Source organism: Pezoporus occidentalis, unplaced genomic scaffold (assembly GCF_034315485.1).
Source record: "Pezoporus occidentalis ecotype Australia unplaced genomic scaffold, CSIRO_AGI_Poc_V1 ctg647, whole genome shotgun sequence".
NCBI lineage: Eukaryota > Metazoa > Chordata > Aves > Psittaciformes > Psittacidae > Pezoporus > Pezoporus occidentalis.
The window spans coordinates 12,837-34,164 of NW_026915995.1; the positions used below are offsets into that span (position 1 = coordinate 12,837).

The 21,328-nt window shown below is 65.1% G+C and overlaps 3 protein-coding genes and 2 non-coding genes across 8 annotated transcripts; all 5 read right to left on the reverse strand.

Annotated features, from left to right (window-relative positions):
* Positions 1-408: 408 nt before the first annotated feature.
* LOC134174978 (U2 spliceosomal RNA) lies at positions 409-599 on the reverse strand. Its single transcript, XR_009968853.1, has one exon. It is a non-coding gene; the product is annotated as a U2 spliceosomal RNA (small nuclear RNA).
* Positions 600-1,925: 1,326 nt separating this feature from the next.
* LOC134174979 (U2 spliceosomal RNA) lies at positions 1,926-2,116 on the reverse strand. The gene has a single exon (XR_009968854.1). It is a non-coding gene; the product is annotated as a U2 spliceosomal RNA (small nuclear RNA).
* A 448-nt stretch (positions 2,117-2,564) lies between these two features.
* TUT1 (terminal uridylyl transferase 1, U6 snRNA-specific) lies at positions 2,565-5,731 on the reverse strand. The gene is made up of 9 exons (XM_062640372.1): positions 5,509-5,731; positions 5,222-5,412; positions 4,927-5,130; positions 4,696-4,810; positions 4,280-4,619; positions 4,083-4,192; positions 3,886-4,008; positions 3,722-3,814; positions 2,565-3,649 (listed from the first exon to the last, which is right to left on the reverse strand). Exons 1-9 carry the CDS (start codon positions 5,714-5,716, stop codon positions 2,571-2,573), a joined length of 2,463 nt encoding a protein of 820 aa, XP_062496356.1. The 5' UTR covers positions 5,717-5,731; the 3' UTR covers positions 2,565-2,570.
* A 222-nt stretch (positions 5,732-5,953) lies between these two features.
* MTA2 (metastasis associated 1 family member 2) lies at positions 5,954-12,149 on the reverse strand. 2 transcript variants are annotated; one of them, XM_062640374.1, is made up of 18 exons: positions 11,994-12,149; positions 11,243-11,310; positions 11,041-11,134; positions 10,343-10,460; positions 10,187-10,250; positions 9,982-10,099; positions 9,759-9,861; positions 9,560-9,659; positions 9,268-9,456; positions 9,099-9,173; positions 8,951-9,009; positions 8,740-8,837; positions 8,247-8,386; positions 7,931-8,159; positions 7,373-7,462; positions 7,003-7,148; positions 6,487-6,635; positions 5,954-6,371 (listed from the first exon to the last, which is right to left on the reverse strand). In XM_062640374.1, exons 1-18 carry the CDS (start codon positions 12,019-12,021, stop codon positions 6,203-6,205), a joined length of 2,037 nt encoding a protein of 678 aa, XP_062496358.1. In that variant the 5' UTR covers positions 12,022-12,149; the 3' UTR covers positions 5,954-6,202. The 2 variants fall into 2 exon arrangements, with proteins under 2 accessions (XP_062496358.1, XP_062496357.1); XM_062640373.1 differs by having other exon boundaries at positions 6,997-7,148.
* A 284-nt stretch (positions 12,150-12,433) lies between these two features.
* On the reverse strand, positions 12,434-20,028 carry EML3 (EMAP like 3). Of its 3 annotated transcripts, XM_062640366.1 has the most exons (22): positions 19,852-20,028; positions 19,459-19,738; positions 19,076-19,183; positions 18,832-18,860; positions 18,697-18,723; positions 18,482-18,605; positions 17,464-17,613; positions 17,299-17,368; positions 15,983-16,093; positions 15,797-15,892; positions 15,550-15,684; positions 15,306-15,444; positions 15,081-15,232; positions 14,807-14,932; positions 14,584-14,715; positions 14,201-14,268; positions 13,932-14,020; positions 13,745-13,842; positions 13,560-13,647; positions 13,307-13,405; positions 13,080-13,210; positions 12,434-12,775 (listed from the first exon to the last, which is right to left on the reverse strand). In XM_062640366.1, the coding sequence occupies exons 2-22, from the start codon at positions 19,629-19,631 to the stop codon at positions 12,581-12,583; spliced, it is 2,340 nt and encodes a 779-aa protein (XP_062496350.1). In that variant the 5' UTR covers positions 19,632-19,738; positions 19,852-20,028; the 3' UTR covers positions 12,434-12,580. The 3 variants fall into 3 exon arrangements, with proteins under 3 accessions (XP_062496350.1, XP_062496349.1, XP_062496351.1); XM_062640365.1 differs by lacking the exon at positions 19,076-19,183 and having other exon boundaries at positions 19,852-19,965; XM_062640367.1 differs by lacking the exons at positions 18,832-18,860; positions 19,459-19,738; positions 19,852-20,028.
* Between the last annotated feature and the right edge of the window lie 1,300 nt (positions 20,029-21,328).

The window sequence follows — 21,328 nt, forward strand, 5'->3', positions numbered from 1 at the left end:
CGAGGATGAGCAGGGCCTGGAGCAGCTCCCATAGGAGCCAGGCTGAGGACATTGGGGCTGGAGGAGAGAAGCTGCGAGGAGAGCTCAGAGGCTGAAGGGGGCTGCAAGGATGGACCTGCATCAGGGACTTGATAGGACAAGGGGTGATGGGGTCAGACTGGGACAGGGGAGATTTAGATTGGATTTAAGGAAGCTCTTCCCTGTGAGGGTGCTGAGGCGCTGGCACAGGGTGCCCAGAGAAGCTGTGGTTGCCCCATCCCTGGCAGTGTCCAAGGATACAGGGGCTTGGAGCAAGCTGCTCCAGTGGAACGGATCGCTGCCGGGGGTTGGAGCGTAATGAAAGCCCTAATACACAGCTGATGGGGACATATGGTTGCGCTCTGTTTTTGACCAGCATAAGGTCCCCCGTAGGGGTGCACCGAACCCGGAGGCGCTGCAATACCGGGACGATGCGCGGAGCGGATGGAGCAAGCTCCGGGTCCGACTCCCACGCCCAAAAATCCGTTTAATATAAAGTCCTCTCATCGAGGACGTATCAGATATTAAACTGATAAGAACAGATACTACACTTGATCTTAGCCAAAAGGCCGAGAAGCGATAACGAAACACTTCCATGCCCCCGGGTGCAAGCGGGCCCGCACTCACCCACACCACGGCCACCCCGCTCCGCCCTACGGCTCCTTGCCCGCTGCTCTTCCCGCACCGTTCCCCGTTGCTGTCCTCATCCCTCCCGCACCGAACCCCGCTGAGCCCCGGGAACCCGCCCGCTGCGGAGCTCCCGGCAGCCCCTACGAGCCAGGTGGTGTCTCATTAACATAGCCCCGCCCCCCACACCGAGCGGCACTGGGGACCTTCATTTGCATCACACCGCATACATCGCTAATTTGCATGGCCCAGCCCATCGTTTCGGCCACGCCCACACCGTGCCCCAGGCCGTGCAGGGGGATGAAGGATGCGGCTGGAGGCGCGACAATGGAAGAGCTCCCACATCAGACCCCAAAATTGCCCCTTTTACACCCAAAAACTGCTCTGAGCCCTTTCCCAACACCTCTGCCCTCCCCGGAGCTCTGCTGGACCCAACCCTGCACCCGAAATGGCTTCAGAATGCCCCAGATCAGTCCTTGGGGAGGAAACTATGGGGATGATGGGGATGAGGAGGCAAGGGTGAAAGTGCCCACTGATCCCAGAGGAGGGTGGGAAGTTGGAGTTAATGGGATGATTGAGGCTAATGAGGAGGTGCGAGGGCTCCACTGAAGCCACCACAGCGGCTCCAGCTGCCCTTAGGGATGACCAACGTGCTGGGGATGAGGAAGAGCACAGTGGAGCTCAGCACAGCCGAGTCTATGGAAGAGGGATTCTTATCTTGGTTAAAGACAGAGCCAAGCCTTATGAAGTGTTACCGGTGTCTTGGAACTTAAAGTCATCCAAACACAGCCTCCCCCACGGGCAGGGAGCCCTTCCACTGGAGCTGCTTGCTCCAAGCCCCTGTGTCCTTGAACACTGCCAGGGATGGGGCAGCCACAGCTTCTCTGGGCACCCTGTGCCAGCGCCTCAGCACCCTCACAGGGAAGAACTCCCTTAAATCCAGTCTAAACCTCCCTGTCCCAGTCTGACCCCATCAACCCTTGTCCCATCGCTCCAGCCCCTGATGCAGGTCCCTCTCCAGCATCCTTGCAGCCCCCTTCAGCCTCTGAGCTCTCCTCGCAGTTTCGCTCCTGCAGCCCCAATGTCCTCAGCCTGGCTCCTATGGGAGCTGCTGCAGCCCCTGCTCCGGAGACCGTGGACGGGACACACCCGGTCTACCCACAGAGCAGCTACAGGTTAACCCCGAACGGAGCAGCAGCAACCACAGCACACGGACAGCGCAGGGAACCTACCATTGCCCCAAAGCTTCGCTCTGTCTTTAACCAGCATAAGATACCCCGTAGGGGTGCACCGAACCCGGAGGCGCTGCAATACCGGGACGATGCGCGGAGCGGATGGAGCAAGCTCCGGGTCCGACTCCCACGCCCAAAAATCCGTTTAATATAAAGTCCTCTCATCGAGGACGTATCAGATATTAAACTGATAAGAACAGATACTACACTTGATCTTAGCCAAAAGGCCGAGAAGCGATAACCCAAACTCCTCTCACCACAAGGGCCAACCGCGGCCCCTGTCCCCTACATCACGGTCACCCCACTCCGCGCTCCCTCCCATTTCCCCCTCCGTTTCCCCACGCCATTCCAGCACCGCTCGTCCCGGCTCCGTGGGCACCGACTCCCCGCGAGCTCCAGAAACCCTCGCGAAGCGGAGTCTCCCGGCGTCCCGTTCGCAAAAAAGTGCTGTTCATTAGCATAACCGCGCCCTATTCATATATTGTAATTATTAATTTGCATGCCACTCCCCCGCCGCAGCCCCGGGTCCTACAGCCCGCCCTTTGCCATCCCGCCCCGTTCCCTAGATGTCTCCATTATTTCCTTTTCTCTCCCCAAAAAACCTGCCCCCGGTTCTACACCCCCCCCCCCCCCCCACGACTTCCACGGGACACGGCTGCAAAACAAATCTTTTACTGCAAAAAAAAAAACACATCAGGGTGTAGAAACCTCCCCTTGGTCCCCCCCGTCCTGGGGGCCTGAACCCCCCTGCATCCCCCGGCCCAGGCGCCTCCGCACCGCAGCGGGGAGAAAACTCTGCAGAAAGTGGAAAAAGTCCCGAAACAGAGCCCCGGGGGGGGGAGCTGGGGAGGGGAGCAGGCGCAGCAGCACCCACCGGGTGCCCCCCACCCTCGCGCTGGCCTCAAAGCAAAGCAGCGGCTCTGCCGGGCACCCGGTGCCCTCCCGCTGCACGATGGCTTCTGACACCCTTTGCTCCAGGTCCAGCTCATCGCCCTCCGGGCCATCGCTGTGCTGCAGCTGCCGGCGGACGCGGCGTCGCCCCGTCCACACCCGGTGCCACACGGAGCAGCTCCAATTCGCCGTCTCCTCGGGGCTGTTGGTCCGCGGTCGCTTCCCCCCGGGCAGCTCGGTGCCGTTGGGCATCTCGGGAGCACGACGCTTGCAGCCCACTGCCAGTGGCTCCTCCGCTGCGTCCGGGCCCATTGGTGGCTCCTCAGGCAGCGCTGAGTCCCCTGAGAGCCCCAACTCCTCGCCGGGAGCTCCCGGTGCCTTCCCTGCGGTGCAGCTGCACTTGAGAACGTCCCTCAACACGAAGCCAATGGCGGCACAGACCTCCCAGAACCGTGGGCCACGGCCACGGGGCTCCCGGCCGAGCTGCTCGGAGCCTCCAGTGGAGCCCAAGGGAATGTTGATGAGGAAAGCACCGGCGTTCCCTGCTCCTGGCTCCACTGCTCCCGGCTGGAAGAGCCGTGTGAGCCCCCAGGCCCGGCCCTTGCTGGATTTCTGCCGGTACTGCAGGCTGCGGCAGTACTTGGCGGCGTCGCGGCAGCAGCGCCCGAAGCGCGACGCCGTTTTCTCGTTGACGTTGGCTGCCACGTTGTGGCTCAGCTCAAAGGGGTCCTGCAGGTTGAAGGGGCCCAGCTTCAGCCCCTCGCTGGCCTCAGGGAGGGCAGGGGGTGGCAGCGGCAGCGCTCGGCCTTCCCGTAGCGAGATCACTTGTCCTGGGAAGTCAAAGTCCCCAAAGGTGTGGAAGAACTCAGCCAGCAGCGAGCCTGTGAGAGGGAGCAGTGAGAGCAAGGCCAGGCTATGGAGGTCCCCCTAGCTCCCCCCGGCCCAGCACTCACAGGAACTCTCGGTGTTGGTGCTGGGCTCAAGCAACGCCACATCCCGGGGGAAGCTGCAGTCCCATCCACACACAACGGTGCGATCCTCATCTCCTGGAGCAGAGCAGCCATGAGAGCGCAGCCACAAGCAAAAGGTGACAGAGGGAGGGACAGAAGGCCCCTACCTGCCAAGTCCTGCAGCCGTGCGATGGTTGGCAGCACGGGGGGGCTGCGTGTCTGCAGGAAGAACAGCACCAGCAGTGTCAGGGCATAGTTGTTGAGGAGGGGACCTCCCCCGGCGGGGTTTCCTGAGGGAAAACGGTGTCAGAGCCGCTCCGTGCCCACCGACGGACCCTGCCATGAGCTCCCTGCCCGTGCTCACCGGCCAGGCCCTGCTGCTTGGCCCACAGCCGCACCGCGTACACCAGCGGCCGCACGCGCTCGTCCGCCTCAGCGCAGAGCTGCAGGAACCGCGTGTTGAGCAGCGCCAGCCTGCGGGGACACACACGTGTCATGGGGTGAGAACACAGCCCCAGGAGGGTGACACCGACCCCTGCCCTGATCCCTGCACCCCCAGACCTGTTGTCAATGGAAATGTCCCCCGCCAGCCCCGACTGCTTGTGGCAGAACTTGACGACGGGCCGGCGGGCGGTGGGGACGGCACAGACGCGGCGGACGCCCGGCACGCAGCGCCGCAGAACCGTCGCCACCAGCTCCAGCACCTCTGGAGCCGGCGTTGCCGCCAGGTCAATGTCGCTCAGGATGGAATCCTCGGCGCCAGAGCCGGATCCAGCCCTGGGAGCAGCTTTTGATGATGCCTGGAGGGACTTGGTGGGCTCCAGGTCCAGGAGCAGGTCCAGGTCGCAGCCGCGGGTGTCGAAGCCGTTGACGGAGGAGCCAAAGGGCACAATAGTGCAGCCTGGGTGGGGGTGTGAAGGATCGACCGTGTCCTGTGCTCGCATGTGGGGCACACGGCGCACGAGGAGGAGACTCACCGGGGAAGAACTCAGTGAAAACCTCTTGGAAGAGTGTGACCAGGAGGTGCCGCATGTGCCGCTCGTCCTCGCTCAGCTCCAGCAGCCCCACCAGCTGTGACATCTGACCGTCCACCTGCAGGAAGTGGTGTCACCGCCGGTTCTGGGGCACATCCCTCCCCATCCCTGGACCCCCCCCATAACCCCCGGGACCCCCAAAACGCACAGGAGACTCCCCCCTTCCCTACTCACATCAGATGCCTGCCGCAGCGCCTGCTCCAGCCGCCCTGGGCTGAGGGGGTCCCGGTGGCTGCCGCGCCCCACAGGTCCGTAGGCAAACACCTTCTGCTCCCGGGGACGGACACGGAGCCGGTGCCCGGCTAAACTGTGCTGGGGCTCCTCTAGCGCCCGCTCCCGGCTGGCAGCATCCTGCAGCTCCACGATGGCATAGGCACCCTGTACGGGGTTGGCCGGGGGGGGGGGGGGGCACACGCCATCAGCCCCGTCCCTGGTGCCCCCCTCCCGGTTCCCTGTGGCTCGCCCCCACCTTCTCCTTGTCCATCACGACGGCCGCCACCTCCCCAAAGGCCCCGAAGTAGTCGCTGAGCTCCTCGCCCGAGGTGCCGCGGGCAAAGCCGCTGACAAAGAGGCTGCGCTGCTCCTGGGCCCGGCGCTCGGCCCGCAGGCTCCGCAGCCGCCGGTGCTTCTTGCCCCGTAGATGCTCCGTTAGGCTCGGCCCTGCGCGGGGTCGGAGGCGGGGGGGGGGGGGAAGGCAGCGCTCTCAGCCGGAGCCCCGGAGCCCGCATCCCCAACACCGGAGCCTCCGGTACTCACGGTTGGCAGCGGACACTTGGCACAGGCGGCAGCGGAACCCGCCCCGCGGCAGCGCCTCCACGTCGGGGTCTGCCAACGGGTCGGAGCCCAGCTCCGGGCTCGGGTCGGTGGCCGGACCGGTGCCTGCGTCCATGGCGGGGCCGGAACCGGAGGAAGCGGGGTCAGGGCCAGCGGCGGGGCCGGAACCGGGGCCGGTGCCCGCGTCCATGGCAGGGCCCACACCGGGACCGGGACCCGGCGCCCCGCTACTCTCGTTTCCCTCACGGCAACTTCCGCCGGAAGTGGTCCGTCCCGCTTCGCTTCCCCCTACGAGTGCCCACGGTAAGTGCTCCGTTCCGCTCCCAGGTCCCCCGGAAACACAACCCTTAGCAGCCGTTCCGCACAGGGGTCTTCCTCCGCGCCCCCCCCCCCCGCCCCGGTGCCGGTTGACGGATCCCGGTGAAGAAAAAATCGCCTTTTCTTTTATTTCCTGTCACTACAGAACCGGGACAGCCCGAGATACAAAACCGGGGGCGTTGCTCCACGTACAAAAGGGGCCTGCAGGGGGGGCGGGGGGGGCAGCGGGGGGGGCTCCGGACCGGCTCCAGGCCCAGCCCCGGGCCCGCGGCCCCCCACGGGTTCTATGGAAATAAAAAAAATACAAAAGGGGCCCGGCCCGGCGGCGGGAGGGGGGGGAGGGGCAGGGGGGGAGGGGTCAGTCCTCGAGGACGATGGGCTCTGAGGTGCTGGCGGGGTGGGGGGGTGCGGAGGGTGCCAGAGCCCCCCCTGGCCGCAGGGGCAGCCCCGGTTTCACCTTGAGGGGCAGGTTGGGGCGTCGGGCGGCGCGGCGGAGCTCCAGGTGCGTCAATGCCTTCCGCAGCGCCCTATGGGGACAGAGCGATGGAGGAGGGGGGTGTGTTAGTGATGGAGGGCACCCCACAGCATCCCCCGAACTCCCCTGTCTGCCCCACAGTCGTGTCCCCCCCCCCAAGCCACAACCTGGTGTCCTTAGTGGCCACGAAGACGACGGGGTTGGGGGCGTCCGCGGGGTTCAGCTTCTGGCGCTTGCTGGCGGGGGGGGCCCCGGTGCGCAGCCCCGCGGTCAGGGGGCGCCCGTTGGCCGAGAAGGGGAGCCCCGAGGCACCGACCTGAGGTAGGCAACGTGAGGTTCCCGCCCCTCCGCCAATCACACATCGAGTTCCCCTACCTCGCCCCCCCCCATTGGCTGCGGGAGCTGTCAGTCAACTCAGTCACCCCACCCCCCACCCACCTACTTGGTCAATGGACCCTTGTGCCCACCCCCAGGGTCTTTCCCCACCAATCAGGGTGAGCCCCGTTCCCACTGGCCCCGCCCCTGTCAATCACCCCAGGCTCCACCCCCGTCAATCACAGCCCCCCCATACCCCGTCAATCACCACAGACACCCCCCCCCCCCCCCCAGCCCCATAGAGGCCCGATATGGCCCTCACTGTCCCCTTGCAGCCCCCCCCTGCCCCCCAGGCTCCGTACCCGTACCCGGGGGGGGCGGTGGCCCTCGCCACCCCCCTCGTAGCCCCTCTTGCCCACCAGCCCTGCCAGCCCCCGGCTCTGGCTCAGCTGGTTACGGTTGATGGGGGTCTTGGTGCCCCGCGGCGTCTTCGGCTTCAAGGGGGCTTGTGCAGCTGTTGGGGGCAGGGAACAGGGGGGTCAGGGGCTGCTCCATAGCCCCCCCCACAGAGGACCCCACAGCCAACCCTTGGCTCCCAGGAGGAGCTCCACAACCCAGTCCCCATAGCCACCAACCACCCCCCCCACCCTGGGGTCAGGGGCTGTGGCCCCAACACACACACACACACACACACACACACACACACACACACTCTGGGGACCCCCAAAAGCTCCTCACCCAGCTCCTTGACGATGGCAGCGAGGGGAAGCCGGGCCAACGGGTGGATCTTGAGGGGTGTCTTGGCGGCCTTGGGCAAGCGAATGGAGCCTGTGGGAGAAGACAGGGAGGTAAGGGGGGATCTGGCAGCATGAGGATCATGGAATGGTTTGAGTTTGGAAGGGAACTTAAAGCTCATTCAGTTCTAAGCCCCTGCCACTGGAGACTGAGATGTGCTCTTAGGCAGAAGCTCTTCCCTGGGAGGGTGCTGAGGCGCTGGCACAGGGTGCCCAGAGAAGCTGTGGCTGCCCCATCCCTGGCAGTGCTCAAGGCCAGGTTGGACCCAGGGGCTTGGAGCAAGCTGCAGTAGCGGAAGGGATCCCTGCCCGTGGCAGGGGTTGGAGCTGGAAGAGCTTTAAGTTCCTTTCCAAATCGCGATTCTGCGATTCTACCCTCTCCCCATCCCTCTCATGTCGAGAGCTGGATGCAGCTCCCCCAGGACATCACCACGTGCATGTCCCGCATGCCTCCCCGCACCCCTCAACACCCCCCCCCACCCCGTTTCTCCCCAGCACCTACACTCGGCCTTGATGGCGTTGGCGTTGATGGGTGCGTAGGGGCGGCGGGCGGCGCGGCGCGGCTGCAGCACGTCGCGGCACAGGCGCCGCGCCAGGCGCGTCAGCCGCGTGGTCTGCAGCAGGAAGGTCTGGCGGTTCTTGGCCAGCAGCTTGGCCCGGCTGGCGCTCGTGGTGTAGGGAGAGAGGCTCTGCGCCTCGGGGCGCGAGAGGTGACCCCGAGAGTGCGGCTCCTGCCGGGAGACAGCGGGGAGGGCTCAGTGCTCTGCACACCCCACGCTGCCCCCTCTTCCACCCCCAAGCCCCACAGCGGGGCTCACCGAGGCGCTACGGGCCGCTCCCTCGAGCTGTGTGGGGGTCTTCAGCCCCCCATACTTCTTCCAGTAGATCCAGCACGAGGCGCAGAGGCGGCACTGCATGTTGGGGGGGCCCCAGGCGTACCACTGGGCAGACTGGGTAGCTGGGCGGGGAGGGTAGAACACACGGTGGGTGTGGGAAACCCCCCAAGGGAGGGACACAGAGAAGCTGCAGCTCTGCTGCTCTCAAACCCTCCCTTCCCACTCCGATAGCTGCCCCCATAACACTCACATCCTGCCCTACTATCCCCTATATAGCCCTGCTCCTGCCCAGCTGCCCCCTGAACCCCTATATGCCTCTGCCCCACAGGCCTTATAGCTTCCTGGCTAGCCCCCTAATCCTTATGTACCCCCATTCTTGCCCCACTGTCACCCATGCTTCCCTCCCACCCCTATAGCATACCTCAGACCAAATATATATACCCCCTCCTTCCATATACCCCCCCATTCCACTGACTGTGGCAGCTCTCGCAGGTCAGCCCCTTCTGGAAACCGGCCCCATTCATGCCGGGTTTGGAGCCCACCGAGATGATCTGGTTGGGGTTTGGCTTTGTGCTGCAGAGAACAAAAGGAAAACGGGGGTCAGAGGGAGCAGGGGGTCCCCAAGTCCCCCTCCAAGCCCAGATGGGGGTCTAGGCCCCCCCAGGAGCACTCCCTCCCCAACTCACTAGGTGGGGATGTAGACTTGCTTCAGCTTGCTGTCTGCTTCTGCTGCCTTCAGCCTCTTCTGCAAGCAGAGACGAAGGTAAGATGGCAAAAGCACAGTGCAGGGGGGCCCATGGCAGTCCCCCCAAAACACAGCAGCCCCCCCATTACCTGTTGGATGTAGCGGTCGGTGGTCTTCCACATGTAGTAGAACTGCACAATGCTGGCCAAGGACTTCCAGGGCAGCTGCAGGGAGAGGAGGGAGTGATCCCTCACTGCAGGGGGATGCCCATCACCCCTTTCCCCCAGACCCTGTGCCCCCACCCCCCTCCCCACTCACAAAATCCTGCCGGATGTCATTGAAGTCCTTCCCATATTTCTCCAAGGCCTCCTCAAAAAGCATGGCCTCGGAGGCCGACCACTCCTCCATCTCATCCCGGCACAGCACTGGCCCCCCCTGCGGCACCAGCGTCGACATGGCTTTGGCCAGGTCATAACCATTGCGCTGCAGTGTGTCCATGGCATGAAACTAGGATGGGGACACAGAATAAGGGGGGGTGTGGGGGGGGAGAATAAGGAAGAGCCCTGCCCTGCCCTGGAATTGGGGGTCCTCTTGGCCCCCTAGCCCTCACCAGCGTGATGTCCCGAGAGGCAGCGGCAGCGCTCATGTGCAGGCTGGGCTGCCGGATGGAGCTGCTGCAGTCCAGGGCACGGGCAAAGGTCCCGACGGCTCTGGGGGGGGGTAACAAAAGGGGATGGGGGGGTCAGTGGGCCCTCCCCCCACCATGACTCCCCCCTTCCCCCCCCCTAGCTCCCCCAGCCTCAGCTCACCGTGCCACCACCAGGAACTGATCGATCTGTCGGTCTGTCAGGGGGTTGTCGGGGTCCCACACCTTCATCTCCATCTTCTGCTGGTTTCTGTTGTCTGATTCACCTGGGGAAGAGGTTGAGGGGGGGATCAGGCTGAATCCCCATGCCCCCCACCCCCCCATGCTGCAGAGCCCCCCTTTATAAGCCACAGAGCCCCCACCATGCACCGCAGAGCCCCCCCAACCTTCAGCCAGCCGGTCTGGGATTTCTGCCTGGTACTTGCAGCCAACTCGGATCTCGCCCTGGTCAGCCAGGAGGGTTTTCTGGACAGGGTCAAACACCAGCGAGTAGAAGAAGCAGTCCTGTGGTGGGGGGAGAATGTATTGGGGGGCTCAGCTGGGTGAGGAGGAGCCCCCAAATCAGCCCCTTTGGAGAGGTGTGGGGCTCACCTCCTTCTCCAGGTACTGGCCCAAGATGTCAGTTTCGTTGAGGAGCGTCACGCTGCACTTCCCCCTGTGGGGCACGGAGTTGGGGTGTCACAACGAGGTGCAAACCCCCCCAAATTGTCATCATCCCTCCCTCCCAACTTCCCCACCAACACACACCGTATGTGGGTGGCCGGCAGCGACTCGAACTGCCGGGAGAGGAAGAGCTCCCGGTGCTTCAGCTGGTGCCGCTGCTGCTCCGTCATCGTGGGCTGCTTGGACTCCTCCTCAAACTCGCCTGGGTGCAGGCAGGGGGGGTCAGAGGGGGCTCCCCACACACACCATCAAGCAGGGAGGCTCATTGTTCTCCCAGGACCCCCCCCTGGGTTTTGGCAGCAGCCCAGGCCCAGGGAGGAGCAGGGACAAGGGGGGGGTGTGCAGGCAGCCCAGCCCTGCTTACAAGCATGGGAATACTGGAGGGGGTGTGGCAGCCCCCTGAGGGCACCCCCAGGCCCCCCATCAGGGCCAAACCCCCCCCCCACTCTGCAGGCTAGGGAGGCCAGGCTGTGCCTCATTCCTCCCCCACAACCCCACCCCCACCCTGCCCCCCATCTCACACCCCCACTCTACCAGGGTGCATTTCTGACCCCCCCATCCACCTGGCAGACTGGGACAGCCCCGTGCCCCCCACTTTGGGGGCAGCCCAAGTCTTGGGTGGGGGGGGTGTCACAGCACCATCAGGGAACCGAACACCCCAAGGCAGGAGCAGTGGCAAAGTGGGACCTGCGCCCCCCCCACACCCCCTCCTCCAGCCCTGGGGAAGGGGAATAGAGGGGACAGAGCCCCAAAGCCCCCCCCTTTGTGCCCTCCACACTCACGGGCATTGCTGTCGGCCAAGCTGTTGAGGCTGCTGGAAATGTCCCGTCGGCGGAAGAGGCAGACGACCTTGGCTTCCACGTTACCATTGGCAGTCTGCGGGGGGGGGAAGAGGGGGGGCACAAAGGTGAGGAGGGGGAAGGGGGACATCCCCATATCCATTGGGGATTGTGACCCCCCCAAGCCCGGGAGGGGGCTTCTCACTTTGTTGAGCTCCTCAATGCGGCGGACGAGGTAGGGGTTGCTGGAGGAGTTCTCAAAATAGACATAATCTGGAGGGAAAAAAGGGGGTGGAATGAGGGGAGCCCCCCCTCTCCCCCATTGCTCTAAGAAGGACCCTCCTTTATCCTCTCAAACAATGGAGTAGGGAGCTTCTTACAGACACAACTTCCTCTTCATGGCCATGGGGGGCTCCTCTGTACCCTATGGGGCTCCCCCCCGCCCCCCCAGGGGGGGCCCTGCTCCTCACAGCCACAGCCCCTGCCTTCCCTTGCACACACCGGGCCCCCCTTTGCTCCCCGTCCAAAACACTGCCAGCACCACCCCCCGGCCACCCACTGCAAACCAGGGGTCCCCCAAAAACACACACACCCCCCCCCCCCCCCGCCCCCGAAGCCGGGGTTCCCCCCCTCGCTCCCCATCTCCCGGCGTGGGTCCCCGTAATCACAGACCCGACAGTAACACACACACACACCCCCCCAAAGACACAGCGGGGGTCGATTACTGCTGGGCCTCAGGGCGCCCGGGCCCCCCAAAGCGCCCCCTCGTCCCTCACGGACCCCCCCAACCCCTCATAGGACCCCCCCTTTCCCCTTGTGGGACCCCCCAGCACGGCCCTCACGGACCCCCCTTAATCCCCTCACGGGACCCCTCCCGAAGCGGGACCCCTTCTCCTTCCCCCGTCCCGGTCCCGGTCCCGGTCCCGGTCCCGCTGTCCCCACCGGGCCCCGCTCACCGCCGACGCGGTACATGTTGGCCGCCATGGCCGCTCCTTCGGCCGCCGCTACCCCCGGGCCTGGCCCCGGCCGCGCTTCATCGCCTCCCGCTCCCGCCGCCTCCGCACCGGCACTGACCCGCTCGGGTGCCTCCGGAACAGGCTCGGGAGGCTTCGGAACAGGCTCGGGACGGCCTCGGGCGCTTCCGGAGGGGCCTCGGAACCTTTCGGAAAGAATTCGGGCACCTCCGGAAAAGCCTCGGGATGCCTCGGCGCGGACTCGTGCGCCTCCGGAAGAGCTTCGGGACGCCTCGGGCTCCTCCGGAAGGGGCTCGGCAAGTTCCGCCAGAGCCGGGGCGCTTCCGGAAAGGGATCGGGAGGGGAGAGGTGCGAACAACGTCGGCCCGGTTCGGCGGTCTACCGGCGCTACCGGGGAGCGAGCGAGCGGAGGAAGCGAGCGGAGCCCCTGACCCCAGGCTTTATTGTGGCCTCTCACAGTGCAGCGTGAAAACGGGGGGGGGGGGAGATACCGACACCCCCCCCCCCGGTTGGTCCCCAAAAGGGTGAGGAAGGGATGGAGGAAGCATCCGAGGAAGCAATGGGACGGCTCATCGCGAGTCGGGGTCCCCGGCGGGCTCGGGGGTGCAGGGTGAGCGGCTGCAAGGGGGTGTTGGCCCCCCCAGCACTCGCCACTGGAAGACGCTGGTGTCCTTGCCCCCGAGCGAGACGAGGTGCTCGTCGTCGTGGGTGAAGCGCACGTTGGTGACGTGGCTGCCGTGGCCCCCGTACACGTGGCTCGGCGCCTGCGGGTGCCGCGGAGTGAGCGGGCACGTGGACGGGTACACGCGTGTTTGCATGCGCCCCAGGCCCTTGGCGTGAGCCTATACCAGCGCCCCACGTTGAGGGGCTCGTTGCACGCGTGCGCCTCCTCCCCGTGCACACCCCCTCGCACGCGTGTTGGACTCCATCACCCTCCCCTCGCACGTGTGCATCCCTTGCAAGCACTCGCCCTCCTGCATCCTCTGCCTTGCACACCCCACTCAAGGGTCCAGATACCCCAGCCCACCTGGGGGTCTGGACCTCCTCACTCCCCCCCCCAAGTCCCACCTTGGGGCAGGCGCAGGGGTACTGGAAGAGATGAACTTTGCAGAAGTCATCGGCCACAGCCACCAAGCGCTCGTGGTGGGACCGGCACAGGGAGTTGATGTCGGTGCCGTCCGAGCCGTCAGGCCATACCCCTGCAGGGGGACGTGGGGAGGTCAAGAGGACCTCCAGAACCACCCCGGCCCCCCAACACCACTCCCCTGTCGTTGTACCCCCCCTCCCCTGCTCACCAAAGACATGGAAGCCCAGCACACACGTGTAGGACGCCCATTCCCGATCCCGGCTCTCAAAGCGGTTGCGGAGCAGTTTGCAGCCCCCAGCGATGTCCCCTGGGGTGGGATGGGGGGGACACAGGGGCAGTGAGGCACTGGGGGTGCACAGCACTTCCCCCCATCCCCGTGGGTGTCAGGGAATGAGGGGTGCATCCCAAACCCCCCCCCTCCATGCAGGGTAAGGGGGTGCCCATCCATCCCCCCAGCTCACAGTAGAGGATCTCGTAGTCGCCTGAGTTGGACATGATGAAGTGACCGTCCTTGGACCAGTCCAGGTGGGTGATGAAGCTGGAGTGGCCCTGGAGGGGGGGCGGTTGGGAGGTGTTCTTGGGGGTGCTGGGGACAAGTTGGGCCCCCCAGATTTCACACACACACCCCCCCCAACCCGACTCTCACCGTGCAGCGCCCGAAGCGGGTGTACTTGCGGCCGCCCTCGGTGACGCTGTAGATGTAGATGAAGTTGTCATGGGAGCCGATGGCCAAGAAGGAGCCGTCTGTGGGGACAGGGAAGGGGTTGGGGACAGGATGGGGACACACATGGGGGTGTCTGTCCCCCCCCCCAGCTATGGGGCTGGGGGCTCACCTGGGGAGAAGCGCACCACCGAGAGCTGCTCATTCCCATCCGAGCCCCCCGCCAGCGGCTGCTGCGTTGTCATGTCCAGCACCAGCCATCTGTGGGGACACGTGTGGGGGGACACATAGGGGACAGGGCAGGCTGAGGGCACCGGTCCCCCCATGTCCCCATGCTCCAAGCCCTGTGTCCCCCCCATCCCGTATCTCTGCCCCCAGCGTGGGACAGCACCGTGCCCCTCTCCATCCCCCCATGTCCACCCCATGTCCCCCATCACTCACCGCCCTGTCAGCAGCCCCACAGCCACCAACTGCCCCCCTGGGTGGAAATCAGCACAGAGCCCCGTGTCCTGCGAGGAACGGGGTGTCAGGCCATGGGGGGCAGTACCCCCCTGCACCCCCACACCAACCTCCTGCCCCCCCCCAACACTCCCTGTACCCCCTCACCAGTCTCTTGCCTCCTGGTCCCTAAACCCCCCCATACCAACCTCCAGCCCCCCCCCCCCCCAACCCCCTTGTACCCCCAACCAGCCTCCTGCCTTCTGCCCCCTCCCAACCGTCCTGTACCCCCCATAGCCCCACAACAACCCCCTGCCTCCAGGTCCCCCCCAGCCCCCCTGTACCCCCCATATGATGCTCCTGCCCCCCCCCCCCAGGCCCCCCACCTCCAGCGCCAGGCTCCAGGCCAGTGCATGCTCCTGCCCGTCCCATAGGCACAGCTGCCGGTCGTGCCCACAGGTGAGGAAGAGGCAGCAGCTGGGGTGGGTGGCCAAGCCCCACACCTTGTCCGTGTGCCCCTGGATGGGGGGGGGGGGGGGGGAAACAAGGTGGGGTGGGGGGTCACCATCACGCCAAGATGGGGAGGTCCCCCCCAATCCCCAACCCCACCTGCACAATGGGGGTGAAGCCGGCATCCAGCGTCCCCCGCAGCAGCGCGTTGCGGGTGGTCCCCACCAGCAGCTCGTCCCCAGGTCCCTCGGCAATGGTCCTCACTGCCCCAAAGCGCTCGGGGAGCTGGGAAGCAGGGGGGGAAAAGTCGGGGGGGGGGACACACCCTAAACACCCCCCATATCATCGTCACCCCTCCCTGGGGGGGGGGTGTGGTGGGGGACAGGGCCAGTTGTGGGGTCCTGAGTGGGTTTGGGGGGGGGGTGACCCCCACCTCAGCCTCCTGCAGCAGAGCGAGCGCAGGGCTCCAGCACACCACACGCCGGTCCTTGCCACCGCCGCTCAGCACCGTCCCGTCCCGCCGGTGGCACAGGGTGAAGATGCTGCCCTCGTGTGCCCGCGTCTGCTGCCCGATCTGGTAGGTCTCTGCAGGGCCAGGGTCAGCCCCACGGCTGCCCCATGGTCACTGTCCCCCTCCAATCAATCCCCGGTCCCTCACCTTTGACGCCCTTCCCTGGTGTGCAGCCATCGCCGGTGACGCGGGTCCAGGTCAGGATGTTGCCCTCGGAGTCACCCGTGAGCACATCCCCATCAGCATTGAAGATGAAGCATTGGATGAACTTGGGCTTCTTGTATTTCTAAGGTGGGAGGGGGAAGATCCCAACATCAGCAGGAAACCAGCCGCCCCCGCCCCCCCAGACCCTTGTAGCCCCCCCTTCCCCCCTTGGGGGCTCCTCGCTCACCCCAAAGATGCCCTGCTTCTTGGTGAGGGTGGCCCCGCTCCACGTCCAGAAGTAGATGTGGGACTTGCCGCTGGTGATGATGCTGCTGCTGTCCTGGGGGTTGAACTCCACCGCCAGCACCGACTCGTTCGTGCTCTGCAAGGACAAAGAAGGGGGGGACGGGGGATGAGCTCTCAGCCTGGCCCCCCCCCCCCCCCCACCCGGGATATTGGGGTCCCCCTGCATGGGGACATCTGGGTCTCCTCACCTTCACCTCCACCAGCTTGGTGCCGCGGGCGCAGTCCCACACTGACATCATGTGCTCGTTGGAGTCATCCACCACGCAAAGGAAGGCGCCGTGGTCCTGGGGCAGGAGTGGGGGGACATGGGACAAGGGTAAGAGGGGCGGCCATAGGGGACCGGGGGGGGGAGGCAGAGGTCTGGGGGTACCCACGGCGCTGGAGAAGGCGAGGGAGCCGACGCCACGCTCGAAGCTGCCCAGGCCGATCTGCTGCAGCGTGAGCAGCGTGGCCGAGTCCCAGATGTGCACAACTGGCTGCAGCAGCTGCGGGGACAGCACGGGGCGCGGGACAGGGGGTCCCAGTGGTCCCATCCCATGGGGGGAACACACACACACACACACACACACACATCCCCATCCCATCCTATACCCACTCCCACCCCATCTCTGTTTCCATCCCATCCCCATCCTGTCCCCATCCCCGTCCTATCCCTGCCTCCATCCCATCACCATCCGCACTTATCCCCATATCCATCCCTTTCCTGTTCCTATCCCCAATTCCATCCCCACCCCAACCCCATCTCTATCACCATCTCATCCCCATTCCCAGCTCTATCCCCTTCCCATGCATCCCCATCCTGTCCCCATCCTCATCCTATCCCTGCATCCATCCCATCACCATCAGCATCTTATCCCCATATCCATCCCTTTCCTATTCCTATCCCCAATTCCATCCCCACTCCACCCATTCCCAGCTCCATCCCCATTCCATCCCCATCCTGTCCCCATCCTCATCCTACCCGTCTCCATCCCATCCCCATTCACATCCCCATTTCCATCCTATTCCTATTCCTATCCCCAATTCCATCCCTATCTCTATCGCCATCCCATCCCCATCCACATCTTATCCCCATTCCATCCCCATCCTGTCCCCATCCTCATCCTATCCCTGCCTCCATCCCATCGCCATCAGCATCTTATCCCCATATACATCCCTTTCCTATTCCTATCCCCAATTCCATCCCCACTCCACCCATTCCCAGCTCCATCCCCATTCCATCCCCATCCTGTCCCCATCCTCATCCTACCCCTGTCTCCATCCCATCCCCATTCACATCTTATCCCCATTTCCATCCTATTCCTATCCCCAATTCCATCCCTATCTCTATCGCCATCCCATCCCCATCCCCATTCCATGCCCATCCTGTCCCCATCCTCATCCTATCCCTGCCTCCATCCCATCCCCATCCTGTTCCCATCCTCATCCTATCCCTGTCTCCATCCCATCGCTATCCGCATCTTATCCCCATTCCATCCCCATCCTGTCCCCATCCTCATCCTGTCCCTGTCTCCATCCCATCCCCATCCCCATCTTATCCCTATTTCCATCCTATTCCTATCCCCAGTTCCATCCCTATCTCTATCACCATCCCATCCCCATCCACATCTTATCCCCACTTCCATCCTCTTCCTATTCCTATCCCCAATTCCATACCCACCCCATCCCCATCTCCATCCCCACCCCATACCTTCCCATCCTTATCAACACCGGCCGCCTGCCCCGTGGCGACGCGGAGCCGGTCAGGATGCACGGCCAGGCTGGGCAGGGGGAGAAGCACACGGTGTAAGGTTGGGGGGGGGGGGTGTTGGACACAGCCCCCCACTTTCCGCCCCCCTCCCCGGCCAGGGCTCACCACCGCACGCAGTCGCTGTGGCGCAGGTAATGGCGCTGCCGGCGCAGCGGCACGTGCAGGAGCACGACCACGCAGGCCATGAAGTAGACAAGCTCGCCCGAAGCCAGCACGTGCAGGTTGGAGCGGCTGTCCCGGCCCCGGTACCCATAGCTGGGACCCGTTAAGGGGTGCAACGGGTGTGGAGGGTGAGAGGGGAACCCCAGGTGGAGATGGGGACCCTTAGAGGCTGATGGGGAGGAAGCCAGGGATAGGAACCCGCAGAGAGGGATGGGGATGGGGAAATGAATGGAACTGGGGAGCCCCACATGGGAAACTTGGAAATTAATGGAATTGGGGAGCCCCACATGGAGAACTTCGAAATGAATGGAACTGGGGAGCCCCACATGGGGAACTTGGAAATGAATGGGAGACCCCCACATGGGGAACGTGGGAATGAATGGAATTGGGGAGCCCCACATGGGGAACTTGGAAATGAGTGGAATTGGGGAGCCCCACATGGGGAACTTGGAAATGAATGGAACTGGGGAGCCCCACATGGGGAACTTGGAAATGAATGGAACTGGGGAGCCCCACACGGGGAACTTGGAAATGAATGGAACTGGGGAGCCCCACATGGGGAACTTGGAAATGAATGGAATTGGGGAGCCCCACATGGGGAACTTGGAAATGAATGGAATTGGGGAGCCCCACATGGGGAACTTGGAAATGAATGGAACTGGGGAGCCCTACATGGGGCACTTGGAAATTAATGGAACTGGGGAGCCCCCAAATGGGGACTTCAGAGAGGAATGGAGATGGGGACCCCCAGATGGGAACCCGCAGAGATGAATGGGGACCCCCAGAAGAGGACCTCAAAGAGGAATGGAGATGGGGACCCCCAGAGATGGATGGGGACCCCCAGAGAAGGACAGAGGCACCCAGATGGGAACAGGGATGGGGACCCCCAGGTTGTGGGGACACACACACACACACGGATGGGACCACACAGGGTCAGGCCCTGCTCCCTGGTGCAGGATACACCCAGTCGAGCTGGAGGCGCTCGGGGGGCAGCTCCGTCCTCAGCCCCCCATAGGGGCCCAGCCCCGAGGGCACGTACATGGTGATGGGGCGGCCCCGCAGGAACATCTTCACCGACACCCCCTCTGTGGGGCAGGGACACCATGGGTCACCCCACGGCCCCCAGCCCCATGGGGGGGGAAGGGGGGGGCATGGGCAGATGCCCCCAAGCCTCACCCAGGTTGTAGTTCCCACGGCGCGTCCCTGGGGAGGGAAATGGTGTCAGACCCCAACCATGAGACCCCTCCCCTCCCCCCCCCCCAGCACCGCACCCCCCACCCCACACCCCAAAACCGGCCCCCCAGCACCCACCTGGGCTCTGGGTGGGCTCCTTCGGACGGCTGCCAGGGAGAGGTGGCGTCAACAGGGGAGTGTGGGGGGCTGAAGGGGTGCGGAGGGGGTGCAGCGGGGTGCAGGGAGGGATGGGGGGATGCAGGGAGCCTGGAGGGGTGCAGAAGGGATAGGGGGGTGCAGGCAGGGTTGGGGTGCAGAGGGGATGTGGGGGGGCCTGAGGGGGGGTGCACGGTGGGTTTGGGGGTGCAAGGGGGACCCCCACCTCTCGGGGCTCCCCGCCTGCAGCAGGAGGTTGGCGGACGAAGCCGCTTTCCTGCTCAGGCGCTGCCGGGGGCTGGCGCTGCCGGAGGAGGAGCTGTGCCTGCGCAGGCTGGGGGGCAATGGGGGGACATGGGGGGCAGGAGGGGACAAGGGGGGGACACACACAGGGGAGGGGGGGGGACACACAGAGGGACACCATCAGTGAAGGCCTCACGCCCCTTTCACCTCTCATTTACCCCCCACATCCCACCCTCACCCCAACAGCATCTTCCCCATGGACCCAGCCCCTCACCCCACAGCTCCCCACCAGTGGACCCCAGGACCCAAACCCCCCCCCCCCCCCCCCCAGTTCCCCAAGCCATAGGGGCCCCCCCCCATCCTCACAGCTCTTTGTGGGCGCCCCGTGGGGCCAGGCTGGGCGCTGCTGTGGGTGAATCAGGAGCAGGGGGCTCCGGCGAGGCTGGGGCGGGTGCTGGGGGGCACGGGGGTGACCCCGGCGGGGGCGGTTCCTGGGGGACCCCCTGCTCCACGCTGGCTCCGGGCTCTTCCTCCCGCATCGGCACCGTCCCCTCCGTCTGCGTCCCCACGCTGATGGTTTGGGGGGGCCCAGGGGGGAGCCCATCGGGGTCCTGCTGCAGGCAGGGCTCCGGGATGGCCCCATTGGCTGCTATGGGGAGGGAAGGGTCAGAACGGACGGTGCAGACCCGGGGTGGGGGGGGGGGACGGACCCAATGCGGGCTCAGCTGTGGGGCAGGGCAGTGGAGGGGGGGGTCTCACCGCGGGGCAGGAGCCGCAGCAGCCCGGGCAGGTGCTGCTCGTAGAGACCGAGGCGCCGGAGCGCGTCCGCCAGCGCCGCCCGCACCAGCGCCAGCTCCTCCTCGAGCCGCCGCAACCGCGGCTCCAGTGGGGCCGAGGGGCAAGGGGGGGGGGCCGTGGGGCTGCCTGGGGACACGGGGAGGGCGTGAGAACCCCGGGACCCCCCCGCTGTGACCCCCATCATCACCACCCCCTTCCTTGTGTCACCTCCCCCAGCAGCACCCCCGTGTGACCCCCAATGTCACCTGCAAGCACCCCCCTGTAACATCCCCCCCACCCCAATGTCACCCCCGCTGTGACCCCCATCATCACCCCCCCCTTGTGTCACCTCCCCCAGCAGCACCCCCGTGTGACCCCCAATGTCACCTCCAAGCACCCCCCTGTAACAACCCCCCACCCCGATGTCACCCCCACTTTGCCTCCCCCGTGACCCCCAGTATCACCCAACGGGAACCCCCCCTTGTGAGACCCCCATGACCCCCCTGTGACCCCCACCATCACCCCCCCCTTGTGTCACCTCCCCCAGCAGCACCCCCGTGTGACCCCCAATGTCACTCCCCCTGTGACATCCCCCCACCCCAATGTCACCCCCCAGCACCCCACTGTGACCCCCAATGTCACCCCCAAGCACCCCCCTGTAACATCCCCCCCACCCCAAAGTCACCCCCGCTGTGACCCCCATCATCACCCCCCCCCTTGTGTCACCTCCCCCAGCAGCACCCCCCCTGTGACCCCCAATGTCACCTCCAAGCACCCTCCTGTAACCCGGCCCCCAGCACCCCAATGTCACCCCCACTTTGCCTCCCCCGTGACCCCCAGTATCACCCCATGGGAATCCCCCCCTTGTGCTCCTTGTGTGACCCTCTGTGACCCCCAATGTCACCCCCCAGCACCCCCCTGTAACATCCCCCCCACCCCAAAGTCACCCCCGCTGTGACCCCCATCATCACCCCCTTCCTTGTGTCACCTCCCCCAGCAGCACCCCCGTGTGACCCACAATGTCACCCCCCAGCACCCCCCTGTAACATCCCCCCCACCCCAATGTCACCCCCCAGCACCCCCCTGTGACCCCCAATGTCACCCCCCAGCACCCCCCTGTAACCCCCCCAGCACCCCAATGTCACCCCCACTGTGACCCCCATCATCACCCCCCCCCCTTGTGTCACCTACCCCCAATGTCACCTCCAAGCACCCTCCTGTAACCCGGCCCCCAGCACCCCAATGTCACCCCCACTTTGCCTCCCCCGTGACCCCCAGTATCACCCCATGGGAACCCCCCCTTGTGCTCCTTGTGTGACCCTCTGTGACCCCCAATGTCACCCCCAAGCACCCCCCTGTAACATCCCCCCCACCCCAAAGTCACCCCCGCTGTGACCCCCATCATCACCCCCTTCCTTGTGTCACCTCCCCCAGCAGCACCCCCGTGTGACCCACAATG

Bases quoted from the DNA above. Each gene is read 5' to 3' on its own strand.
- EML3 (XM_062640366.1), bottom strand. From the start codon at position 19,631: ATGCGGGAGGAAGAGCCCGGAGCCAGCGTGGAGCAGGGGGTCCCCCAG. The intron at 15,893-15,982 runs GTGGGTACCCCC...CTCCTGCCCCAG, and splicing joins CCCTCGCCTTCTCCAGCGCC to GACCACGGCGCCTTCCTTTG. The intron at 13,648-13,744 runs GTGAGAGTCGGG...CCCCCCCTCCAG, and splicing joins CCCGCTTCGGGCGCTGCACG to GGCCACTCCAGCTTCATCAC.
- MTA2 (XM_062640373.1), bottom strand. From the start codon at position 12,021: ATGGCGGCCAACATGTACCGCGTCGGCG. The intron at 11,135-11,242 runs GTGAGAAGCCCC...CCCCCCCCGCAG, and splicing joins GCATTGAGGAGCTCAACAAA to ACTGCCAATGGTAACGTGGA. The intron at 9,174-9,267 runs GTGAGTGGGGAG...CTCTCCCTGCAG, and splicing joins ATGACATCCGGCAGGATTTT to CTGCCCTGGAAGTCCTTGGC.
- TUT1 (XM_062640372.1), bottom strand. From the start codon at position 5,716: ATGGACGCGGGCACCGGCCCCGGTTCCGGCCCCGCCGCTGGCCCTGAC. The intron at 5,413-5,508 runs GTGAGTACCGGA...GACCCCGCGCAG, and splicing joins CCAAGTGTCCGCTGCCAACC to GGCCGAGCCTAACGGAGCAT. The intron at 4,811-4,926 runs GTGAGTAGGGAA...CACTTCCTGCAG, and splicing joins CGCTGCGGCAGGCATCTGAT to GTGGACGGTCAGATGTCACA.